This window comes from Populus nigra, chromosome 10 (genome assembly GCF_951802175.1).
Source record: "Populus nigra chromosome 10, ddPopNigr1.1, whole genome shotgun sequence".
Taxonomy (NCBI): Eukaryota; Viridiplantae; Streptophyta; class Magnoliopsida; order Malpighiales; family Salicaceae; genus Populus; species Populus nigra.
This window is the reverse complement of record NC_084861.1, coordinates 9515152-9536465: the sequence shown is the minus strand read 5'-3', so window position 1 is coordinate 9536465 and position 21314 is coordinate 9515152. Positions and strand designations below refer to the sequence as shown.

The following is a 21314-nucleotide window of genomic DNA, read 5'->3' as shown; positions in this document are numbered from 1 at the left end:
TTTGCCACTCTTGAGTATTGACTTTATACGCAGAATGACATGAATTCCTTTCTCAAATACCAATTGTTTCATCTCTCTTTTTATTCCATTGGTGGGTTTATGGAAGGCACCCATCAAAATTTTCATGAAGAAGATTAAAAAAAAAAAAAAAAAAAGTTGAGGCAAGGTTAAGGCAGCCCATGTCGTTTTCTATGTCCACTCCCTTTTACACTATTTTTACAAAGACACCTCCAAGACTATGTCGTTTTCTCACGGGACTTGGGCACGTGTCCAGCCGACAAGACTATGAGCTGTTGAATCCTTGGGCTACGATGTTGAATTGATGTATGATCATACTATTTTGAGGCATGCTGGATGCAATCAAGGCCTCAGAGTCTCAAAAAAAAAAAGGAGAGAGAGAGAGAGTAACCGGGATTATGATGCTTTTCAAGTGTCGCGCAACACATATGGGGCACCTTTTTGCGGATGCTCTTGTTTTTAGTGTATGTTTTGAAAAATATTTTTTATTGATTTCACATTCTGTTATTGAAGATATATGTAAAGTACTCGTGTTTCAGTAACTATTCCTGTGGAAAACTAGCAAATTTTTACTTGAAAGCTAGCGTTGTATTTCGAATTTAGTAACGAGGTCACGGTGACTTCAAGTGATTGTAGAAAAATTCCCATCTTGGTGTGCGAAATGCCCTCTCGTCTATCCCAGACACAGCAGTTTAAGCACAGTAGCCTACAATTCAATCACAGTTTAGTTCAATCGCAATCATTTCACAGTCCCGATGGAGGAGGTGGTAACCGCATTCCTCGACGCTATAACCTTAGATTAGATGCATTATTCGGTAACTTAATAGCGTAATATTGCATTATTCGATTTGGATAAGGCTGTGAACAAGTCGAGTCAAGCAAACCATCGATGCCTTTGAATTCGGCTCGTCTTTATAGTTGTAGAAACATTCAAACATAATTTGTGTTGATGACATGTTTAAAACATGAGATTTAATTCTTAAAATTATTCAGGGTCAGGCTCATCTTGAAATATTCAGCTCGTTTAATTTGCTTAATGAACTTACAAACAAATTAGACTTAGACTTAAAAATGCTCATAAAAATCTCATGCAATTGCAATCTCATAAACAAATATATTATAAACAGAGTATTTCATGGATTTTTAAATAAAATATATTTATATTTTTTTAACTTTAGTTATCTAATTAAATTATATTTCATAAAAGAAATAATTCTCTTATTACATGTTGAATTATTTTATTTTATGAAAATTATACGAGTTAAAAACAACTTTAACCACATTCTTTTAAAAACAGACTCTTATAAGCTTATTATCTTTTAACAAACGAGTTTGAAATGAGTCCTTAACCATGGAAGTTGCAGGAGACTCTTGAGCAACATGATTCATTTACAACCCTAACTATATATTATAATACATACATGTAGAAGGAATATCGAGTAAAACTTGTGTGACCATCGGGTTAATAACTATACCCAGGATGGTTGAATTTTATGTATGAGGTATGCCTGTCTGAACTACGAGTTGAACTGCAGGTTAAAGAACTTAAGATTGGGCATGATTTCTTACAGTTGTGTTGAACAGACAAAACTAATCATAATACATAATAAATATTTTGAACAAATGATTGCTGTGGTGGTTGTGACTCTTCATAAAAGTGCTGAGAACACCTGCAATGATATCAATTTTTTTCTTATTCCTTCTAAAAAAGAACTTTTCTTTGTTGGTTCCGAGAGAAACTCGATCGAGAAGTTAATGTTATCCTTTTTTTATGTTTTATTTTGTTTTAAAAATGTATTTGCTTTCAACCCTGTGATAAGCTACAGTTATAATATGCTGCAGTTTATAAAATAAATAAATAAATAAATCTGAGAACTTGTACTAACAGATTGTTTGGGGGAAGGGGTGCAAGCTAAAATGCAGAAATTTAAAATTCATTCACTGAAATGTAAATATGGTAAACCTCGGGATACTTTTTTTTTTATTTGCTTATTTTTCGTGCCACGATGCTTTTTTGCCCACGATGAAAAGCAAAGTAACATCATACGAGCATGCACCATGGAATTTATGTTCTCCCTTCGACGAAGCTCCCTTTAATCTGAAAGAGTTGACCTATTCACAGTTTTGGTGGCAAATTATTTGAGATTGTTGTATGACCTGTCGGTTATTTTTTTAGTGGGACCCTGTAATAATAATTTAAGACTGTTTTTATTTTCAGTATTCGTTGTCCTGCATGTATAGAAGGGAGGAGATCATACAAGGTACAGGTCGTTCAATCATGAGTCATGACATACTATGTAAATTAAGAAATTTACACATGTTAATAATGTTTTAACTATGAGTTTAATTTTTAAACCAGACGATTCTTGTATTGATGACTTGAAAATGCAAGGCAGATACAAAATGTGTTCTTTTTTGTATGTTTAGTTAATACACAACAAACTAACATGTTTAAAGTAAACCTCAAATCATGATAATACTTTTGATCTTATATTTCTAAAATATAACGAGGTATTTTTTATAAAAGATTTAATTGAACTTGTATGTCATTTAAATTAATTAAAAATTTAAAATGAATTGCACATAACTTGTGGGTTTAATTTTCATTCAAACTATGTTTCTATTGGTATTTTAACCAGAATCAGTGATATAAGAACTAATCAAACATAAGATATATATAAAAAATATATGAGCTACTTATTCTATCCAGGTGTATTCCTTACATCGGAGTATACCATGGGCAAGTTATTTGATTTTTTTTTTACGGGGGATTAGTTTGACATGATTAGGGATACAAGGATAGATTAAAAACATACCCTGCCATGTAAAAACTGATATCCAAAACTACTACTATGGTTACCAGTCACTTGACTTACCAGGTATCACATGTTATTATTACAACAACTGATCACTTAACTTATAAGGCACCACGTATTACTACCACATTCATTGGTTAACTCAGTTTATCATACACCACTTATTACTAGTTACTAATCTTTTAGATTTTTAATATTAAGTCATCTAATATTTTAATTAGAAATAATGGATTAAATTGTTTAAAATAAAAAATTAGTTAATTATTCAATATATTAACCCCTGTTTATATTATAGTTATTAAACTCAAACCGGCTTGATGAGTCGACCAGGTGGTTGGACCAATATGGGTTTGTCAAAAGACCAGTCGGTGCAACAACCTGGCAGGTCGACCCATGATCTGGGCGAGACCCGGTATTTTTTTTTCAACTATAGTTTTTCTCTTGTACCTCTTTTTTTCTTATATTTTTTTAGGTTGGTTATTAACACTTTTTAAAGCATATAAATATTAGAAAAGTGTTTTATTTTTTTAATGTGGGATTTGAAACCCATTAATATATATACTTCTATGTTCTCAATAAAAAAATTATATTTTTTCAATGTAGGATTTGAAACTCATTGATATATATACTTTTATGTTAAAAAAAAATAAAATTCAATGTAGGATTTGAAGCAATTTCGTATATATACCTTATGTTTACATGAAAAAAGTTATGTTTTTTCAATGCGGGATATAAAACTTTTTGGTTTAAATACTTCATCTTAGAAGGATAACATAATATATTTTTAACGTGGAATTTAAAACATTTTAGTATATATATAATCTACATTCACAAGAAAAAAGTTATATTTTTTCAATGTGGGATAAAAAAACCTTTTTAGCTTAAATCTTCAACTCAAAAGCATAACATAGTATATTTTCAATGCAGGATATAAAATTTTTTTAAATATTTTTTTAAACTTTATTATTTACAACATGTATAGTTTATATTTATAATAATTTTTTTAAAAATTTTTTTATATAAAATATTAAAATATTAAATATTTTTTTATAATTTTTTTACATCAACCTAAAAAATTCAGGACCCAATCTATTGACGGTCAACCTCGTTTGATAACTGTGGTTTATATGCGTTTTTTTTTTTTTTGATTTACGTGGGGTATCCGGGTCAGCTTGCGTGCACCATGACTATTCCCCACGGCCCACTGGACATCCTGCAAGCCCAGGAGCAGGTAAGGCACCGCGGAGGTGACAGACGTGCACATAGAGGGTCGAACTCGGGACGAAGACGGAACAAGTCACACGATTGACCACTGCAGCTAGACCCTCAAGTGCGGTTTATATGCGTCTTTGAATTTTAGCACGCGTTGATAGAATTACGTATTCAAATTTGTCAGTTTAGATTCTAATCTCTTTCCACGAGAAAAAAGAATGGGTTTCGAAATTCAAATTTCTTTATAATCGATAAAAGACCAACGCTAACAACCACCCAGAAAAGATCCTAAGATTAAACGGACAAAACATTTAATAGTGGCACAGTGCACGAGAAAACACACGGAGGGAGAGACAGGTATCCAAACTTGCACTCTTTTTTTTAAAGACTTTCCGTCTTGTCTGTGCTGTATTTTTGAATAACCAACGCCGCGTATCTTTTGCAATTTATATATCCTTTTCGGTGCACTTTCTACTGTAATTTATAGAAATAATAAAAAAAACAATACAAAATGACCCCAAACAAAGATATCAAACAGGGGCTATTCCTGGTTCTTACGATTTAGTAAAATAATATAGCTGTAATTTTTTTGATTAAATACCATAATTTATATTTATCGTGATTTCCAAATATAATATATAAAGAAATTACGATTAGAAAATGTGATATTAATCTAATATTGTAATTGTATTTGTTATTGCTGGGAGAGAAAAAAAGGAGGTTAGAGTTTAATTTTGTTACATTTTGGTGATTCTAAATTCACAACATCTATGGAATGTGATTTTTCTGAGTTGTGACAGACTAAAACTATACTATTTCTTCAATTTTTCCTAGAATGTCCTATATTTCCTTGGTATTTTTTTAATTTAATGTGGTTTTTTTTTTTAAAAAAAATCCCAAACAGGTACAGAAGAAAGCGTGTTTTCTCCAGGCCATTATGTTAAGGACGCACGTCCCCCACGCATGCCCGATCCCAGTTCTCCATTGTTTTTGTTTATTATTTCCGGTCATAGTTTTATCAATGATACTGTTGCGTGTTTCCAATTCATGATTATTATGAGCAGCCCAGCCCAGGTATCATAAATCAGGTCTTCCTAATATTATTATTAACCCCCTCAACAAGCAACGTTTCTTCCTGTCTTTTGAATGGGGTTCGGTTCATGATTCAGCACCGTATTTTAATTCTTCACCACACGCCTTGCTGTCTACCTACCACAATATCTGTTTCCGGACGGACCCATCAAGCTATGCCTTTTGCTGCTTCTATTAGCGTTCTCGGTAATTGTTTTGCGCTTCTTTTTTAAATATTTTAATATTAATACATGATTCGAAAATACAAATAAATAATTTAAACTATCATATAAAATTTTAAATTCCCATGAAACACCACTCATTAGTGTGCTGAATGGATCAAATTGAATGAGATTCCACTAAATTAATATGTGTGTATTATTTTTTTTAAGTCAACTTTAACTCGGACAAATTATTTCATTTTGATAGGATGAAAATAATCAGACAGTTCTGGAATGTATGTTGATTGTAATATATAAACTAGTAGTATTTTTTTTTAAATGCTTTTTATTGTTTTCATCCCGTCTAGTTATTTTGTTTCTTTTAACGTCTCTGAAAATTAAAATTAAAAATAAATTGAAAGGATTTTTTATATATAAAAATATTTTATTAGCACATCAAAATTATTATTTATATATAAAAATATCTTTTTTATAAACAAGACAATAATAAAATATAAAAAACCATTCCAAAATAATAATAATAAAATTTTATTTTTAAAAACTGCAATACAAAGCGGGGCCACCCGGCATTGCAGCACTAACTGATTAATACTTTTTTAAAAAACCAGGAGAGTCGACGAGGACTTCGCAAAATAAAATGCAAGTTTTAGTTAATTTAAGTATTAAAAAAGGTGAAGGGCATAATCCAATATTAATGTCACTCACAAGTAGAGATGAGTAAAAAAATTAAAAAATTAATTAAATTGAAAAAATCAAGAGAAAAAAAACTGAAAAAAATAAATTGTAAAACAAAACGATTAAAATTTTAAAAAAACTAATTGGTTCAGTTCGGTTTTAATTTTATAAACCCGAAACAGAAAAAACAGAACCGAACCCAAACAAAAAAAAATCAAGCCAAAACCGATCCAAATCGAAAAAACTGAGTCAAACTGGTTTTTGTTCTAAAAACTGAACCGAACCGAAACGAAACTGATCGGTTTGAACTGGTTTCTTTTTTTATTTTTTTAAAAATTTCGGTTTGTTTGTGTTTTTTTAATAAAAGTTGAACCGAACTAAAAATAATCATACCCGTAAAAAAAAAAAACTCATAGAAAATCATAACATGTCTTTGGATTGACATGATCCATAAATAAATCGCGTGATTGAATGACTGACTTCTAATTTATCATTGTTATTTTTCTTCAAAGGTGCGGTCATATATTTGAATAACCATATAAAATTTAATTTTAGTGACCATAGTTCATGGGCTTCTGAAACAATGGTCAAGCCCATCCAGATCATCCAAAAATAAGTATTTGTTGGTGTGACCTGTCTTGTCGAGTGAGAAGTAAGGATAGTGGGCCAAGGTCTTACCAATCACCCACTCCACCATGACAGGTTAACAACCTATAAGATAAAATGATGTGGGCTAAATAGCCCAATAGATATTGACATTGTAGCCCATGCCAAATTCCCTCTTCCCGGGATTTACAATTTAATTGAATATTAATTGATATATATATATATATATATATATATATAGACAAGGTTAAATTATGTTATTTATATTATCCTGTCTAAGAGGATTTAAATGAGTAAAGGCTTTTGAATAATTATCTCATTTCATGGATAATATATATAATATAGACATGGTTAAATTTAATTTGAAATCCAACTTAAATATAATTTGATATATATTATACAATATACTTAGAATATTTATATAATTTTGAATTTAATATAATATTTAATATTGATATACAAAACACACACCCACACCCACACACACATATAAGTTTACTTTTTATTAGATATTAAACAATAATTGAATAATAAATATCTATATATACAAAACTTATTCAAGTATGAATATTTAAATTCTTTTACAGAATATATAAGTATAGAGAAACTGAGCCGTGGATTCCATTGCCATCCCTGCCCCCGCCCATCAATTTATCAGCACAAGCTGTGTCTGGTCCCTGTGTCTCCTGGAGTCCCATGAAGATCATGAATATCCTCCAAATCCACAACCTGAAACCCCAATTTCCTTGTACTTTCCGAACTTTCCCCCATCACTCCCTCTCTGGTTCCCTCAACTTCTCCCTCAGAAAATCCACTCGTCTCTCTTCTTCTTCATTTCTTTTATTGCTCGTTACTCCCATAAGACCTACCTTCAAAATCTTCACAGTTTCAAGAATTGAAGCTCCATTTTTTGAAAACAATAAAGAAGAAGAAGAAGAAGACGAGGAGAGGAACTCGGCAACCAACTTAACAGAATTCGAGGACTTGGCCCCAGACGGTGTGGTTTACCAGAACACACTGAGATTGGTGGAGTGTTCAATGTTTGCTGCTGTCACTGGTCTCGTTTATTTCTTGAGCAATTCTCTCTCAATTGAGGTTTGATTTTGATTCATTTAATCAATTTCTATGTGGGTCTTTGTTTGCTTCCATTTGTTGTTTTTTACTATTATTTTTGGTCAACTGGGTTGCTTGAGTTTATTGCCGGTTTGTAGAATAGCTCATCGAGTTAAAATCTTTAGCGCAAAAAAATTCTGGGCTGTGATAACTGTTAGTTTTTTAGTCACAATTTTGCAAAGAAACAGCAAAAAGAGAAAGAAAATTTTATCAAGGATGATTCTCTAGCAAAGCAATCCGTATTACTTGTCATTGCTTTTTAATGGGATTTGGTGTTTTGCAGAATTACTTTGGATGCTTCTTCTCTTTGCCGATAGTAATCTCTTCGTTGAGATGGGGTGTTGCGGGCGGAAGAAAAACTATGGTTTGTAACCATCCATGAGTAACTTTGCTTAGTTCTAAATATTGTCGATTTGGTCTATAATAGTACTCCCTTTGTGTTGAAATGATCTTGCATTCTGGCAGGTGGCAACAGCTATGCTCTTATTTGTTTTGTCTGGTCCTGTAAAAGCCTTAACCTATCTGGTGAGCACTCTCTGCATTTTTTGATTAGCAACATCCTGTTCTTCGATTAGTGTTGAAGACGAGCTTAAAGGATTTTGGGAATTTCTCGGTTGTTTTTTATGATGATCATTTGGATGCATTAATTGTATGACATCGTCGAACTTGTTTCTGGCAAAAATTAGCTACTGACAACTTTAATTACTCTGTGCATGGGAGTTGGAAAAAAAAGAGAGTAAAACTTGATCTTAATGATGGAGTTCTTAACCCTTTACTTAGTTGTGGTGGGATTGTTTCTCGCAAGTTTAAGAAATGGTGAAAATAGAGGACGTGTTGCTTTTGCCAGGATGGTGAATAAATTTGTAGAAGTGTGCTTGAACTTATATTTAGTGAGAATTTCAAGCATCATATGCCAAATCTTTGTGAATGCTTACTTTCTTGCCTAAAATTTAAACGTGCTTTTCTTGAGCAGAATAGCTGATGATTTACTCGCTTGATGCATCTCTCTTTCAGCTAACACATGGTTTAGTTGGTTTCACAATGGGTTCTTTATGGAGGTGTGTAATCACAATCCTAATGACTTCTGTGTTTTTTCCTCCTTCTTTCTGATATTTGTTTGACTTCCTTTTTATGCTTGTGATTGTAAATGCCTGATATAACCAAGTAAAAAATGCCTACTTGTTCGAATTTAAATGGATCAGCATGTGCTAACTAGTTGGATTATTGTTCTTTTTGCATATTTTCAGGATGGGAGCGAATTGGGGTCTTTCGATTTTCTTGTGCACAATTGTAGTGTCTCCTCCCTTTGTTTTGACTTTACAACCCTTGTTTGAAGCACTGGTATTTTCTTGTTATTTCAAAAATTTCTGCTGACATACATTCTTCGGAATGCAGGCTCGGGCGACAGGTGCTGTGGGGTATGTCTTAACATCCTCGTTCTTAATAAGAGAAAACATACTTGCTTTGGTAATTCATCACATTTTACCTTGTAATTTTTCCTTAACTCACCATTAGGAGTTCACTTACAAGGTTTTTTCATTTGCTTGTAGATCACCATAAATATCCATGCTTCTCTCACATTCATATTTGCTGCCGCTGGTATTAATACCGTTCCATCAATGAATTTCATATATTCTCTTTTTGGAATTCTGGTAATTTATGCTACACCTTCCTCTCCCTTCCCGTTGAATGTTTTTGATGTACAACGCACTTACTGTTATCCAATTTGTTTAACAGGTCGTGCTAAATAGTGGATTCTTTGTATTCTTATTACACCTTCTATATTCTGTGTTCCTCACTCGACTTGGGATGAAGGATTCACTAAGATTGCCAAGATGGCTGGAGAAGGCCCTGTAGGTAACAGTTCTTTAACCAAGACCGTTTTCCAGTGGCAAACCTGCTCTTCCCCTCATTAATGTACACTATGGTTGGGGCTTAGTTATGGTCCAATAGTCATTCAAATGCCTTTCTGTTCAAAGCCTAAATGAATTGAATAGCCAAACCTTATCATGCATTGAAAATCATTTGTTGTGATAGTGAAATAGTAAAGATGCGCGCTTAGAATAGACAACTTGTCTCAAGTTGTCCCGACTTGTGTGAAGATTAAATGATGCATTACTTCACTTGCCCCTGTTATAATTTATAATACCCGGGAGATTCTTTGTTTTTTCCTCCTTTCTTTGTACCTAGTTTCTAGGCGTCTTGGTGTGTTGAGGGTGGCACGGTCTTTCGAGTCCGAACCCCTTCTTACCTGTTTTTCATGCACCTGTTAATCTCATTATTAATAAAATCGCCAGTGCGTTCATAGAAAACGGGCTTCCATTACAATCTGATATATCCCCATCAATTCATATGTCGTAGAGAGCTACAGCTTAAAAAAGAAAGGCAATGGTCTGATCACAATTTTATTGGGAAAAAAAAATTCCACTATCCGAAAGAAATGCTGTACTGAGGCAAATAAATAAGATATATTGCATCTGAACTCACTAGTGGAAATTTTAAATCTAGTGCAATTTTAAATCTAGTGCAATAGCCTCTATTTTTTTAAAACTAAATTCCTTGAAAGATGCCAAGGCTCTCAGAATAATCAGAAATAAATCTGTCATTACAAGGACCTGCGGGCTTGAATCTTGGCAATTCATTAACCTCAACTCCCCTGAAAGTTTTCTTTTTCATATCGTAATAAAGGTCCCAAGAAGTTTCACTCAGTTCCAACAATGGTACCAACAGAATTTCAAGTATGAATAGAACGAACAGGAAATGGCCTTTGTAATCGTATCCAATTGTCATCAAAGGTAAGTAATCTCTTCGATCCATATCTGATTTTGGCAGTCCTTCAATATCCATAGTTTCATTTCATTATGTATGAGAAGATCTTTATAATCTATCAGAGCCAAGTAACTATTTACTTGAATCAATTTTTTGAACGTTATTGCATTCCAACCCGACAAATATCGAAAAATGTGAACGGAGCCATCCTCGGTGGAAATTCCATCGGGAACCGTGATGGACCGAGAGTTTTCATCCTCCGGATCGAACACCAATATATGCATAGCTCTCTCGAACGTGAATGACCAATGTAGTGCTCCGCTAACACATGTAGATTTTCCATAAAAATCACACGGGCGTTGGTCGAAGTGATGTCAACAGGCAAAGAAGCATCCATCCTTCTCCAAGAGTTGGTTCCTGGAGTGTGAATCTCACGGTGATCCCCCAACACCTGTTGACCAGCATCTATTTGACAAAACTTGAAGACCTCGTATTCCTTTCTGAGAGGCTCCTATCCACGAAAGCAAGAAACCATAACGACATCAAATGCACAAGAAACCATAAGACCCCGTTCCTACTTACTTGCAAATGCACTCGAACTGCAGGACCGACTTGCCTGGAAGTCTTGATAGGAAATCGAAAAGGATGATTTCACCCTCTGCTACTCTCCTCCCATTAATTTTTTTTCCTGTTAGAGTTGAAGAGGCTTTCACACTGTAACCTAGCTACTACTATAACCTAATTTCTTTACTAATTCAAAGACAATCCTGGTGGATTTATGTTTCTTGAAACCCAAATTCTCACGTAACTGTACGTCACGCAACCAAAAAGAAAAAGAAAAAAGAAGAATTATCACTTCACAAGTCTAATTTGTGCAGTTCTTTAAGACCAGAGATATCACACTTTCAGAATAGCTCACAACAAGTTAATTAGTTTTATGGAAATGGGATGTCAATTCTCGCATACGATGAACTTCGACGGTCAAGAATGTTTTGGTTTGTACATAACTGCCTGCTGCAATGTCATATAATCAACCCGTCCTGCTCCGCTAGATGGTGTTAACAAAATTTCACCTTCACGAGTTTGTACCAATAGGATTTTCGGTCACATCATTTGCAGCTGTTATATTATATATCAGCTTCCCTAAATTATTTCCAACACACACAACGCTTATTATTGCCTGTTTACACTTGATCTGTTATTCCATGTAAAGTCATAATTCCAGGACCAGGGAAAGGTTAAGATTTCTTTACCATCATGATGATAATTCAGCGAAAAAAGAGAAGCTGATACGATATTGGAAATTAGAATATAAAGGGATTGACGATGACATGCTAGTGTTAAAAAAAAATTGGAAGTAATTCAGGTAAAGTGACAAATAAAAAGGGAAGTGAAATGGTTGAAAGCTATTCTGAATCCATGTGTTATTTTGTACCAGTTTACCCTCTTCATTTTTATTTTTGTTAACGCCAGCCCTTCACTTTCAAAATCATCTTTGTTTTGTCCTATCTTCAAGGTTTACTTAGATAATATTTGAGGATAGTGATTATTTTTTAAAATATTTTTTATTTAAAATTATATCAAAACAATAAATTTTTTTATTTTTTAAAATTTATTTCTAATATTAGCATATCAAAATAATCTAAAATTATTAAAAAAAAAATTAAGCAAAACAAAAAATTTTAAAACACTTTTTAGACGCAAAAACAAACACAAGTTAGATTTCCTTGATTACCAATCAAAATGATTTTGAAAATTGAGGGTGGGCATTAGTATAAATAAGAGGGGGGAAATAGGACCTACAGAAGCAAAGAAAGAAGATATTAAGTCATCCTAGCCATTAGATCGAACGAAAATCCACGGTCGTAAGTTTTAATCATTAGATTCAACAAGCAGTTTAATAGAAACACATCATGTGGCATCAAGTGAGAATATAATCAAGACAGTAGCATATCACACTACTATGGTTGGTTATCAATTTTCTGTGACTAGAGATCATCATTTTAATCCTTTTAAAAGACCCACCTCTGAAATGAAACCAGAACTCCGACATCACTGACACGAGGAAACTTATGAAATGCCCTGGATGAAACAGCCAGGGCTCAACCGTGCAGGTAGCGTTACCAGGCACAGGATTCAACAGCTATATGACTCTCCCTGAACTCAACTCAACTCATCCAAAAATAGACATGATAGCACCCACCCCCATTGAACACAGCATAGAAAACTCTGGCATCCACTATAAATTTCAATATATAACGATATTTAAAAGGTGTGAATTCCCCAATTCACCTACTCTATTATCACACTAGTTGAATAGTCTGTAACAGAGGGGGGTAAAAGTAACATGACAGATAGTTTGCCCCATTGCTCCAGAATTGCCAGCTGAAATAATTCATAATGAAGCATATGAAATCACAAAAACCTCGGATACAAGATGGAACTATAATCAAACCATATAGCATACTCCAAAAATTTGAATACAGTTAACAACAATTAGAACATAGGCTTGGAAGGACATACCAAAATCAGAACTATCGTTTTCATGCTTTCTTCCTAGTTATCCTGTAAATTAAGAACAGAAGCAATTAAAAACCAAGATACTGTATGCAGGTATATCATAGGTAATAAGCACATTTGAGAAACAACTTGGTTGTAAAAGTAACCAAACATCCCAACTGCAAAAAGCATACACTTCTATTAAAAGAGCACCATGAATGCCACAAGCAGATGAAAATCAGATTGATCCACGTGTACTAAAGCACACTCAGCAGACTTCAGAGAATCAAATACCAAGATCAGCCATAATAATAACTAAACCTTGAACCAGACAGGTTTTGACCAACTGCATCTTGTTCAATAATTGCAAAAAACAAAACAGATGTCCGTAGCCCGATTGTGCAAAGCATCTTTGCTACATTTTTTAACCCCGCTTAGTTCACATAATTTAATTTGGCTTGGTTTTTTAATAGTAGTCATTGGTGTTGCTCAGATTTGAATTCAAAAAATAAAATCATTTTTGGCTCAGTTAGGTCTAATGAGCTTTCAATCCCAGCTGGATTATGCTGAAACCTTTATGACTTTTTTATCTGAATTTTCCTCACAAACTGGACCCAACCAAACCATAAACACTCCTAGGTACAAGCAGATTCTCACCTGAAGCAGCATATTCCCAGAGCTGTTGTAATTTCATGGATGACAGATGTGGCGAGGTGTAAATAGAGTCCCACTGAGTTTAGAAAAAGAATTGTAAGGTATAAAACAAAACTGTAGCAGCACATGGTAAGACCAATATGAATTATTGCACCAGCTCAAAACTTAAAAATGAAAAATCAGAAAACAAAACATCGATTAACTTGTGCAGAACGGTTTCTAGTGTAAAACAAGCAATTAAAGACATATCACCACTATAAACAAAAACAAGGTAACAGGCGCTTACTTGTGAATACACAGTAACCAAGAAGAACCCAGAACTCATCAACTAAAGCAACTCTGCAATAAAAGGTTCTCGTAAAGTTAACATGACAATCAAAAATAGATGAAATAGATGCCTATTGTTTAACATCAGAGACTAAAACAATATGACCAGTGACCACTTACCCATCATTCAGTCTGGCTGCGAGTGCATTTGCGATGGCAAATGGTAGATATAACAGAGACTGCAGGAAAAAATACTTGTAACTCACTTGTGCAGCACTCGTTTGTTAATTAAGTTTACATATAAAATAAATTTCCCAGGAATGATGTTGAGAACTGAAAAACAGCAGAAATGGAAACTTCTGTGGGAAAGGAAATTCAACAATAACCAGTTTGATACTAGAGGTAAGAACACCCAATAGTCCTCCCACAAGTATTCCTTCAGAACATTGATATGAATACTTTATGGAGAACAAGTCTGCATTATTTTATTGCTCAGAACATATTAACTCTAATAAACGAGCAATTGTTGTGTCTCATACGTGCCAGTGAAACAGCTCAAGATAGGGCAGAACATTTGTTGGATATTTCAGTGAATTATCCAAAAAGTTAATATACATTAGACTTGAGAGATCTAAATGTTCCTGCAATGCTGGTGATATGCACCAGAATCTCAAAATTTTCTATTAAAGCACAAGGACAAACTTCAAGACCACAGATGTTTAATAGTTGAGAACTGAACAAACCATACCATGCACATGTTGGTTTTCAATCCCTTCGGTTCATCACACAAGTGAGACAAAATCATCCTTCCCTGTCAAATGAAATTTCCTCTCAGAAATGGTACAATACAAGTCAATTGTTTGCACTTTGCAGCGCTTGTATAATTTAGAAAATATTTAAAAACAGGCGCATGCACAAATGAATACCATTAGATCCCAGTTCCCCAACACCCACTGTAACACATCATCAAGAACATACAAAACTTTTGTTTGTATTTGGTTTTGTGATCCACTTCCACTTCCAGACAAAGCAGTAAGAAGCTGTCATGAGAACATATGCTAACTGTTGACATGAATGGATCTAATTTTATGTTGAGATTCAACACCGAATAACATGTGAATGTGCATTCGTTTTGGGATCTGCACACTGATTTCATTTTCCTTTCCTTTTTTTTTTAGTTTTTTTTATTCCGCTTCAAATGCCTAACTCATCTGTAACAGAAACATATGCAATCATATAGCTAGAATTTAAAAGTTGACTGTTTGAAGCACCGCCATGTGCGAAACTTGAATCTGCATTCCTATAAAATTTCAGACTTTATTAGATCCCTAATAATATGTGCTAAATCCACTTCAAAAGAGCATATAAAAGCTATGATGGGGAGGCGCACTGCATGGTTGTGATGAACCTAATTTGCACTGTATTCAAAAACCATGTGTGACTGCCTTTTGCAACAGTGCCCACGTAATTTGAGTGTGTAAAGACACAGTTCCAAATTCGCAAATCCATAATGGTCATATGGTTAAAAAAACCCTTTAAAGTGTAATAGATCCCTGCCAATATCATAGTCAATCTATTTGGAACCAGCTCCACCATTTTAACACAAATTCTCGCAACTGGCAAACTTTCAGGCAGAACACCAGACTGCACAGGTTTCTACTCCACTGTCCACCTCAATCAACCATCCCTTAGCATGACTAAACTAATGGATTTCAATTTGAAAAGGAAACAGAACAGCAATTTAGAGAACTGAATGGAGACAGATAATTGTCAAAAGGTAGTCACGTGACTTACCACAAGAAACCCAAATGCAAGTCCAGTTCCCAATATGACCAAATGAGGATAGTTTGACATTAGATCAGATGGAGACAGATAATCCCTGCAGAAGAAGCAAGGTCCATATGAAGACCAAGATCCTCATCTTAAACCCAATGTGTGTCAAGAACCACATTGAAAAAATATAACAGGCTGAGGCATACCACAATAGGACTCCACCAACGAGCACAACAAAAGGGTAAAGCTGATAGCAATAAGGAATAATAAGACGTTCACAAAGCTTTCATTTAATTAAGAAAGGAAAGTGAAAATGGTGACAGAATTACCATTGCTAAAGCCAGCAACATGCTGCCTTTTCTTGCTTGAACAACCTTGTAGACATTAGACACACTGTAGAAAAAAGGTCACATTGCACAAATATATAACATTATGTAATGTAGATCCAAGATAACCTTCACCAAACAGCTACATCATGGCCTACTTGTGAACTCTAAAGACACCAACAGTACAATCTATAACAGGCAATTCATGCTAACCAATGGCACAAATGACCCCATAAAGGAAAATTCAAAGGCATCTGCAACAGCTGAAACCCCTAGACCTCCACCACCCCTTCCAGCGAAAAATATAATGATGATGTCATTTTCTCAGTATGTGCAAGTTATAACTTTGGTTACTCTTTCTTCGTAACTGAACAGGTAAACATAAAAAGTTTAAACAAATGCAATTGAACAAGAAAGGAAAAGATCATAACTAGGAACATTAGATGTAAATTATGTGTTATACACGCAAGAGAACTATTTTTTCTGCCATTTTAGATATATATAATTGCTTACTTGAATCCCACTGTAGGTATAACAGCAAAAGCTGTCATTAAAAACTGCACAACTCTGTAAGTTGGGATTTCTGCAGTCAAAAAATTAAAAATAAAAAAATAAAGAGCAAAAGAAAACTTCAGTTACACATGAAAAAGAAAACTATGAAATAAAGTACAAAAGGGCAAGGAGAAAACAAAATACAGATGCAAAAGGAAAGCATGAAGGAAATGACAAAGTTGTGTGTAACCCGTTGTTCTAGGGCCTAGCCAAGTCCTTTCATGTAACTTGTATGGTATCATTGCCTATTTTAACTAGTGTTTCTGCCACCAGGATTGAGATGATGACAAACCAAATAGAATCTACATTCTAGCACTGTCATATAACTTGGACTAGCTAAGTAGGTCGACCTGGAACCTGGACCGGTCCAAGTTCATCAAAAAATAGGTGCGACCTATTCGACTTGGTAAAACCCGTTGATTGTTTAAAAAAAAATCAGAACAACATCATTTTTTATTTAAAAAAAAATAATTAGTTAGCCCATGTCAACTTGCCCTACGTGTGACTTGAGCCTTGCCTCAAGCCGACCTCTGAGTCAAGTTTTCTTAAAAAAAAAAAAGCATAGTGAAATCCCATCAATTAAAAGGCAAAATCTGGAAACTCAAACATCACTTAAGAAAACACGTCTTACGGGGAAAAAAACACTAATGAGAAAGAAGACAACAGCAAATTACTCCATGAAAACAGTGAATGCTAATACATCAGAAAGAATCAAGGAACACAAATAAAAAAACAACTGATGGACACGAAAATGTATAAGAGACTAAACATATATTGAGCAAGTCCTTGATCTGAATTGCATTATCAATCAAGAAAAATGTCAAACAATCACGATTTAGGTTTGCGCGCATAATCTGACATTATGCACAAAATTTTCTGCTAAAAATATCCAACAAATCTCATTTCAGTAGAGGACATGTGAGGTGAAATAAAATCCTGGGAAAGTCATTAAATATCTCTAGCAAGGGAAAAGGTAGAAAAAAACTGGAATGATGCATTCATTGCCAAGCATTTTGCGAAATTGTAGACTCTTACCACTTACAAATGGCAACCAACTCAAGAATGGGAAAGACATCGCAAACTGTTGAGCCCACCACCCGGCACCTTAAAAGGAAAGAACTTGAATTGGAAGAAAAAGAGACAATAGAGAGAAACAAAATGGACGCAGAAAAAATTATCATGATATACTATATTAAAAAACTGTGCAAAATAATCGAGGGTATTGCAGGTTTGAAGAGCTTACCGACTACAGCTGTAAGAAAATGAGCCATGTATATTAGCATCAGACCCTCTGTAGGTCCATTAATTGCTGGAAGAATAAGAGTATTGGTGAAAAAGCTGGACACAAGGAAGCAAAAATCCAAATTGTCAATAACATACAAAATTTACAAGAGTGAGAACATGAGGAAAATAATCAAACAAAAGACCTCAGTCAAGAAAAGAAGATGTCAGAAGGTCCGAGCAAAATAAAGAGAAATCTAAATAGAACTTATGAAGTCATATTACATCATTCAAATCCATAGAAAACAAATAACAGCAAATTTGTATCCCTTACTTTTCCCATGTTGCACAATAAAATGGAACAGCTGAAATAAGCCAAAACCAGAAAGTATCTCTTCCACACATGGCAGTGCTACCAAAAGCCATGCTTTCGAACTGAAGAACAACAAGAAACAGATATTGAAACTGAATCTGTTGGGGTAAAAAGACTAGAGATGGAAAAATACACACCGCACAAGCAAGCGCATCACATCCTGCAATAAGTTGGGAAAAAAAAGCACATTAAGAAACAGTCACCAATATTAAATAGTTGGGGAACAAAGACAGTTTATGTAACAACATAAATCACCATGGTCAAAAAGCTCCCCCAGTGGACTGGACGAGTTTGTCCGCCGAGCTTGTTTTCCATCAACAGCATCAAAAGTCTGGGAAATTAAAACCAAGTCAGGAAAAGCCATGTCACGCACATTAAGAAAAGCATATTAACTACAATGCCTGAGAGAACTAGAATCAACCTGATATAAAAATAGAAGCAATCCGTGCGCAAAATGAACCCATCTCGGCGGAGGCGTATCCAAGCGAGGTGAATAAACCTAAAACACAAACACAAACCCCAAACTAGGAAAGAAAGAAAAAACATCTCCATAACTGACATTTTTACGAAATCCCAACTTACATAACCGAGAAATGCCGAAGTCACTAAGAACATAAATCCCATAAGCGTAATCTTTAAAAACAAAAAAAAAAAAAAACATGAACAAATCAGGAAAAGAAACAGAACAAGAAAGCACAGCTCAATAATTTAGCATCACTAATCAAAGAGTAAAGTCCACTTTATCATACCATATTCGGCCTGCAGCAGATCCATAAGTAAATTAAATCCATTTTCACACCCAAAAAGAAAAGGTGAATATAGTGAATATTCTAGTTTTAATCAAAGTAAAAGAAGAATACATATCTATGTCGCATAAATGAAGGAACTTACGGCATCCAAAGAGGGAAGAGGTTAACAAAGCGAGCCCAAAAAGGTTGCAAAACATATTTAGCAACACAAGAGTGATCTACTCCACTGTATTTGTATTTGTGCAGTGCTGCTATTCCATGTGACCCTATATATCCCATTTGTCTTCTTTTTTTTTTGCCTAGCTGCTCAAAAAGAAAACATAATCAATCATCGGATCGAAAAGAGAGAGTTTACATGCCAACCTGGATTACTAGACTGCTGAGAAGGAGAAATGGATCTGAAATTTAAATTGAAATTGAAATGATTTTTTTTTTTGTTATAATTGACAGACACAATAACAGAAATTGTTTAACGTGAAAATAAGATAAAATTAAAAATTTGGTACCGTTGGGAATGGGGAGATGGAGAGATTTTATTTTCTGGAGCAGTGAATTTTGGGAAAGAGACTGCAGATTTTAGAAGGCAATGGATTTATCTCCCGCCCTTAAAAAAGTAGCGAGGGAGAGGGAGAGCGGAGACTGTACATGTATAAGTTAAGCTACTTCGCCCGTGTAGGGGAGATGATTCATCGTTTTTTTTTTTTTCCTGTCATTGTTTTTTAACGAGGATTTTTAGTTTTTTTTAAGTGTTTTTATATAAAATATAATATATTAAAATATTGTTTTAAAAAATATATTTTTGATATAAATATATGAAAACAATTTAAAAATATTAAAAAAAAATTTCATCAATCGTCATTCTAATTAAAATTAATGTCATATTATTTTATATAAAAAGTAATATCGCCTATTTAAAAAGATATAGTTTCGATCTCCCAGAGAAAACTGGTTGAGTTCTTCTGCACTCCATTGATTCTAAAGAAAGAACCTTCCAAAGTCCCAACAAATGTCGGTAACTTTGGAAGAAAATTAATTGTTCACGATTCTGGTGGGCCACTCCTTTTCTAAAGTTTGAAGCACCACTTCGACCGTATGTTTACTTCGTCCTCTAGTAGCCTTTTTCGAGTTATAAAAAATAAAATATAAACTCAAATTGTAAAATTATAAATATTTTTTTAATTATATATTAATAATTTCAATTAAAAAATTAAATTATATTAAAATTTGATAAAATATATTGACAATATTATAATTAATAATTAAGAAAAATAAATAATATGAATCAATTTTTAAAAATAAAAAGTTTCAAAACAAAACTTTTTAATACAAAAGAGTAACTGAACGGTAAAAAATACACATAAATCTGGTGATAACTTGGTTGTTTCAACCACAATAAGTCCTAGTGGATCCTTTTTGGGTTGCAAGCTACTAAACCTAAACTAGTAATTAATTATCATAAATTCAACAATGAAACAAACCCCTAAACAATGTCTAATACGCTGGAAAAAAATCAAATTAAAAATAAATATTAGAAAATAAATAAATAAATAAAATAATAATAAAAATCTTAATGTTAAAATTCCTTCATATAGCCCAAATCTTTATTTTTTGTATTTTTTTTGCAGATTTGAGTAATGATTTCAAACATGTCGTTCTATCTCGTTTGTATATAATTGACAAGTTTCAGATGTCTAGTTTCCAACCCAACTTAAATTGAAACAGAATTCAACTAGTAGCTTCAGATATGTCTAAAACAGTATACAAAAGTCTGGTTTGACATATTTGACAAAATTCATCTAGAAATATTATGTTCTCGAAATAATATATTAGAATATTGTTTTAAAAAATATATTTTTGATATAAATATATTAAAAAATTAAAAAATATTAAAAAAAAATCATCAATCGTAATTCTAATTAAAATTAATATCATATTATTTCATATAAAAAGTAATATCGCCTATTTAAAAAGATATAGGTTCGACCTCCCAGAGAAAACTGGTTGAGTTCTTCTGCACTCCATTGATTCCAAAGAAAGAACCTTCCAAAGTCCCAGCAGATGTCGGTAACTTTGGAAGAAAATTAATTGATCACGATTCTGGTGGGCCACTCCTTTTCTAATGTTTGAAGCACTACTTCGACCGTTTGTTTACTTCGTCGGTTCGTCCTCTAGTAGCCTTTTTCGAGTTATCAAAAACAGTTATAAAAAAAAAAAAAACTCAAAATGTAAAATTATAAAATTATAAATATATTTTTTAATTATATACTAAAAATTTCAATTAAAAAATTAAATTACATATAAATTTGATAAAATACATCAATAATATTATAATCAATAAGTGATATACATAAAATAAGAAAAATAAACAATATGAATCAATAAATTAATGACTTTAAAAAATAAAAAGTCACATGATAAAATTTTTCAATATAAGCAAG

At 33.3% G+C, this 21314-nt stretch overlaps 2 protein-coding genes across 4 annotated transcripts; one reads left to right on the top strand and one right to left on the bottom strand.

Annotated features, from left to right (window-relative positions):
- The first annotated feature begins 7171 nt into the window (after positions 1-7171).
- Positions 7172-11253, top strand: LOC133704432 (uncharacterized). The gene is made up of 9 exons (XM_062129248.1): positions 7172-7675; positions 7977-8057; positions 8159-8218; positions 8708-8751; positions 8941-8983; positions 9089-9160; positions 9244-9345; positions 9431-9550; positions 10382-11253. The coding sequence occupies exons 1-8, from the start codon at positions 7277-7279 to the stop codon at positions 9548-9550; spliced, it is 921 nt and encodes a 306-aa protein (XP_061985232.1). The 5' UTR covers positions 7172-7276; the 3' UTR covers positions 10382-11253.
- Positions 11254-12682: 1429 nt separating this feature from the next.
- LOC133705672 (choline/ethanolaminephosphotransferase 1-like) lies at positions 12683-19585 on the bottom strand. Of its 3 annotated transcripts, none has more exons than XM_062131001.1 (20): positions 19383-19585; positions 19019-19274; positions 18877-18886; positions 18710-18760; positions 18549-18626; positions 18383-18458; positions 18265-18287; positions 18089-18189; positions 17777-17871; positions 17569-17637; positions 16495-16564; positions 15985-16048; positions 15862-15902; positions 15677-15761; positions 14631-14693; positions 14063-14121; positions 13902-13954; positions 13619-13691; positions 12986-13027; positions 12683-12847 (listed from the first exon to the last, which is right to left on the bottom strand). In XM_062131001.1, exons 2-19 carry the CDS (start codon positions 19153-19155, stop codon positions 13006-13008), a joined length of 1170 nt encoding a protein of 389 aa, XP_061986985.1. In that variant the 5' UTR covers positions 19156-19274; positions 19383-19585; the 3' UTR covers positions 12683-12847; positions 12986-13005. The 3 variants fall into 3 exon arrangements, with proteins under 3 accessions (XP_061986985.1, XP_061986986.1, XP_061986987.1); XM_062131002.1 differs by having other exon boundaries at positions 19019-19179; XM_062131003.1 differs by lacking the exons at positions 18877-18886; positions 19383-19585 and having other exon boundaries at positions 19019-19158.
- Between the last annotated feature and the right edge of the window lie 1729 nt (positions 19586-21314).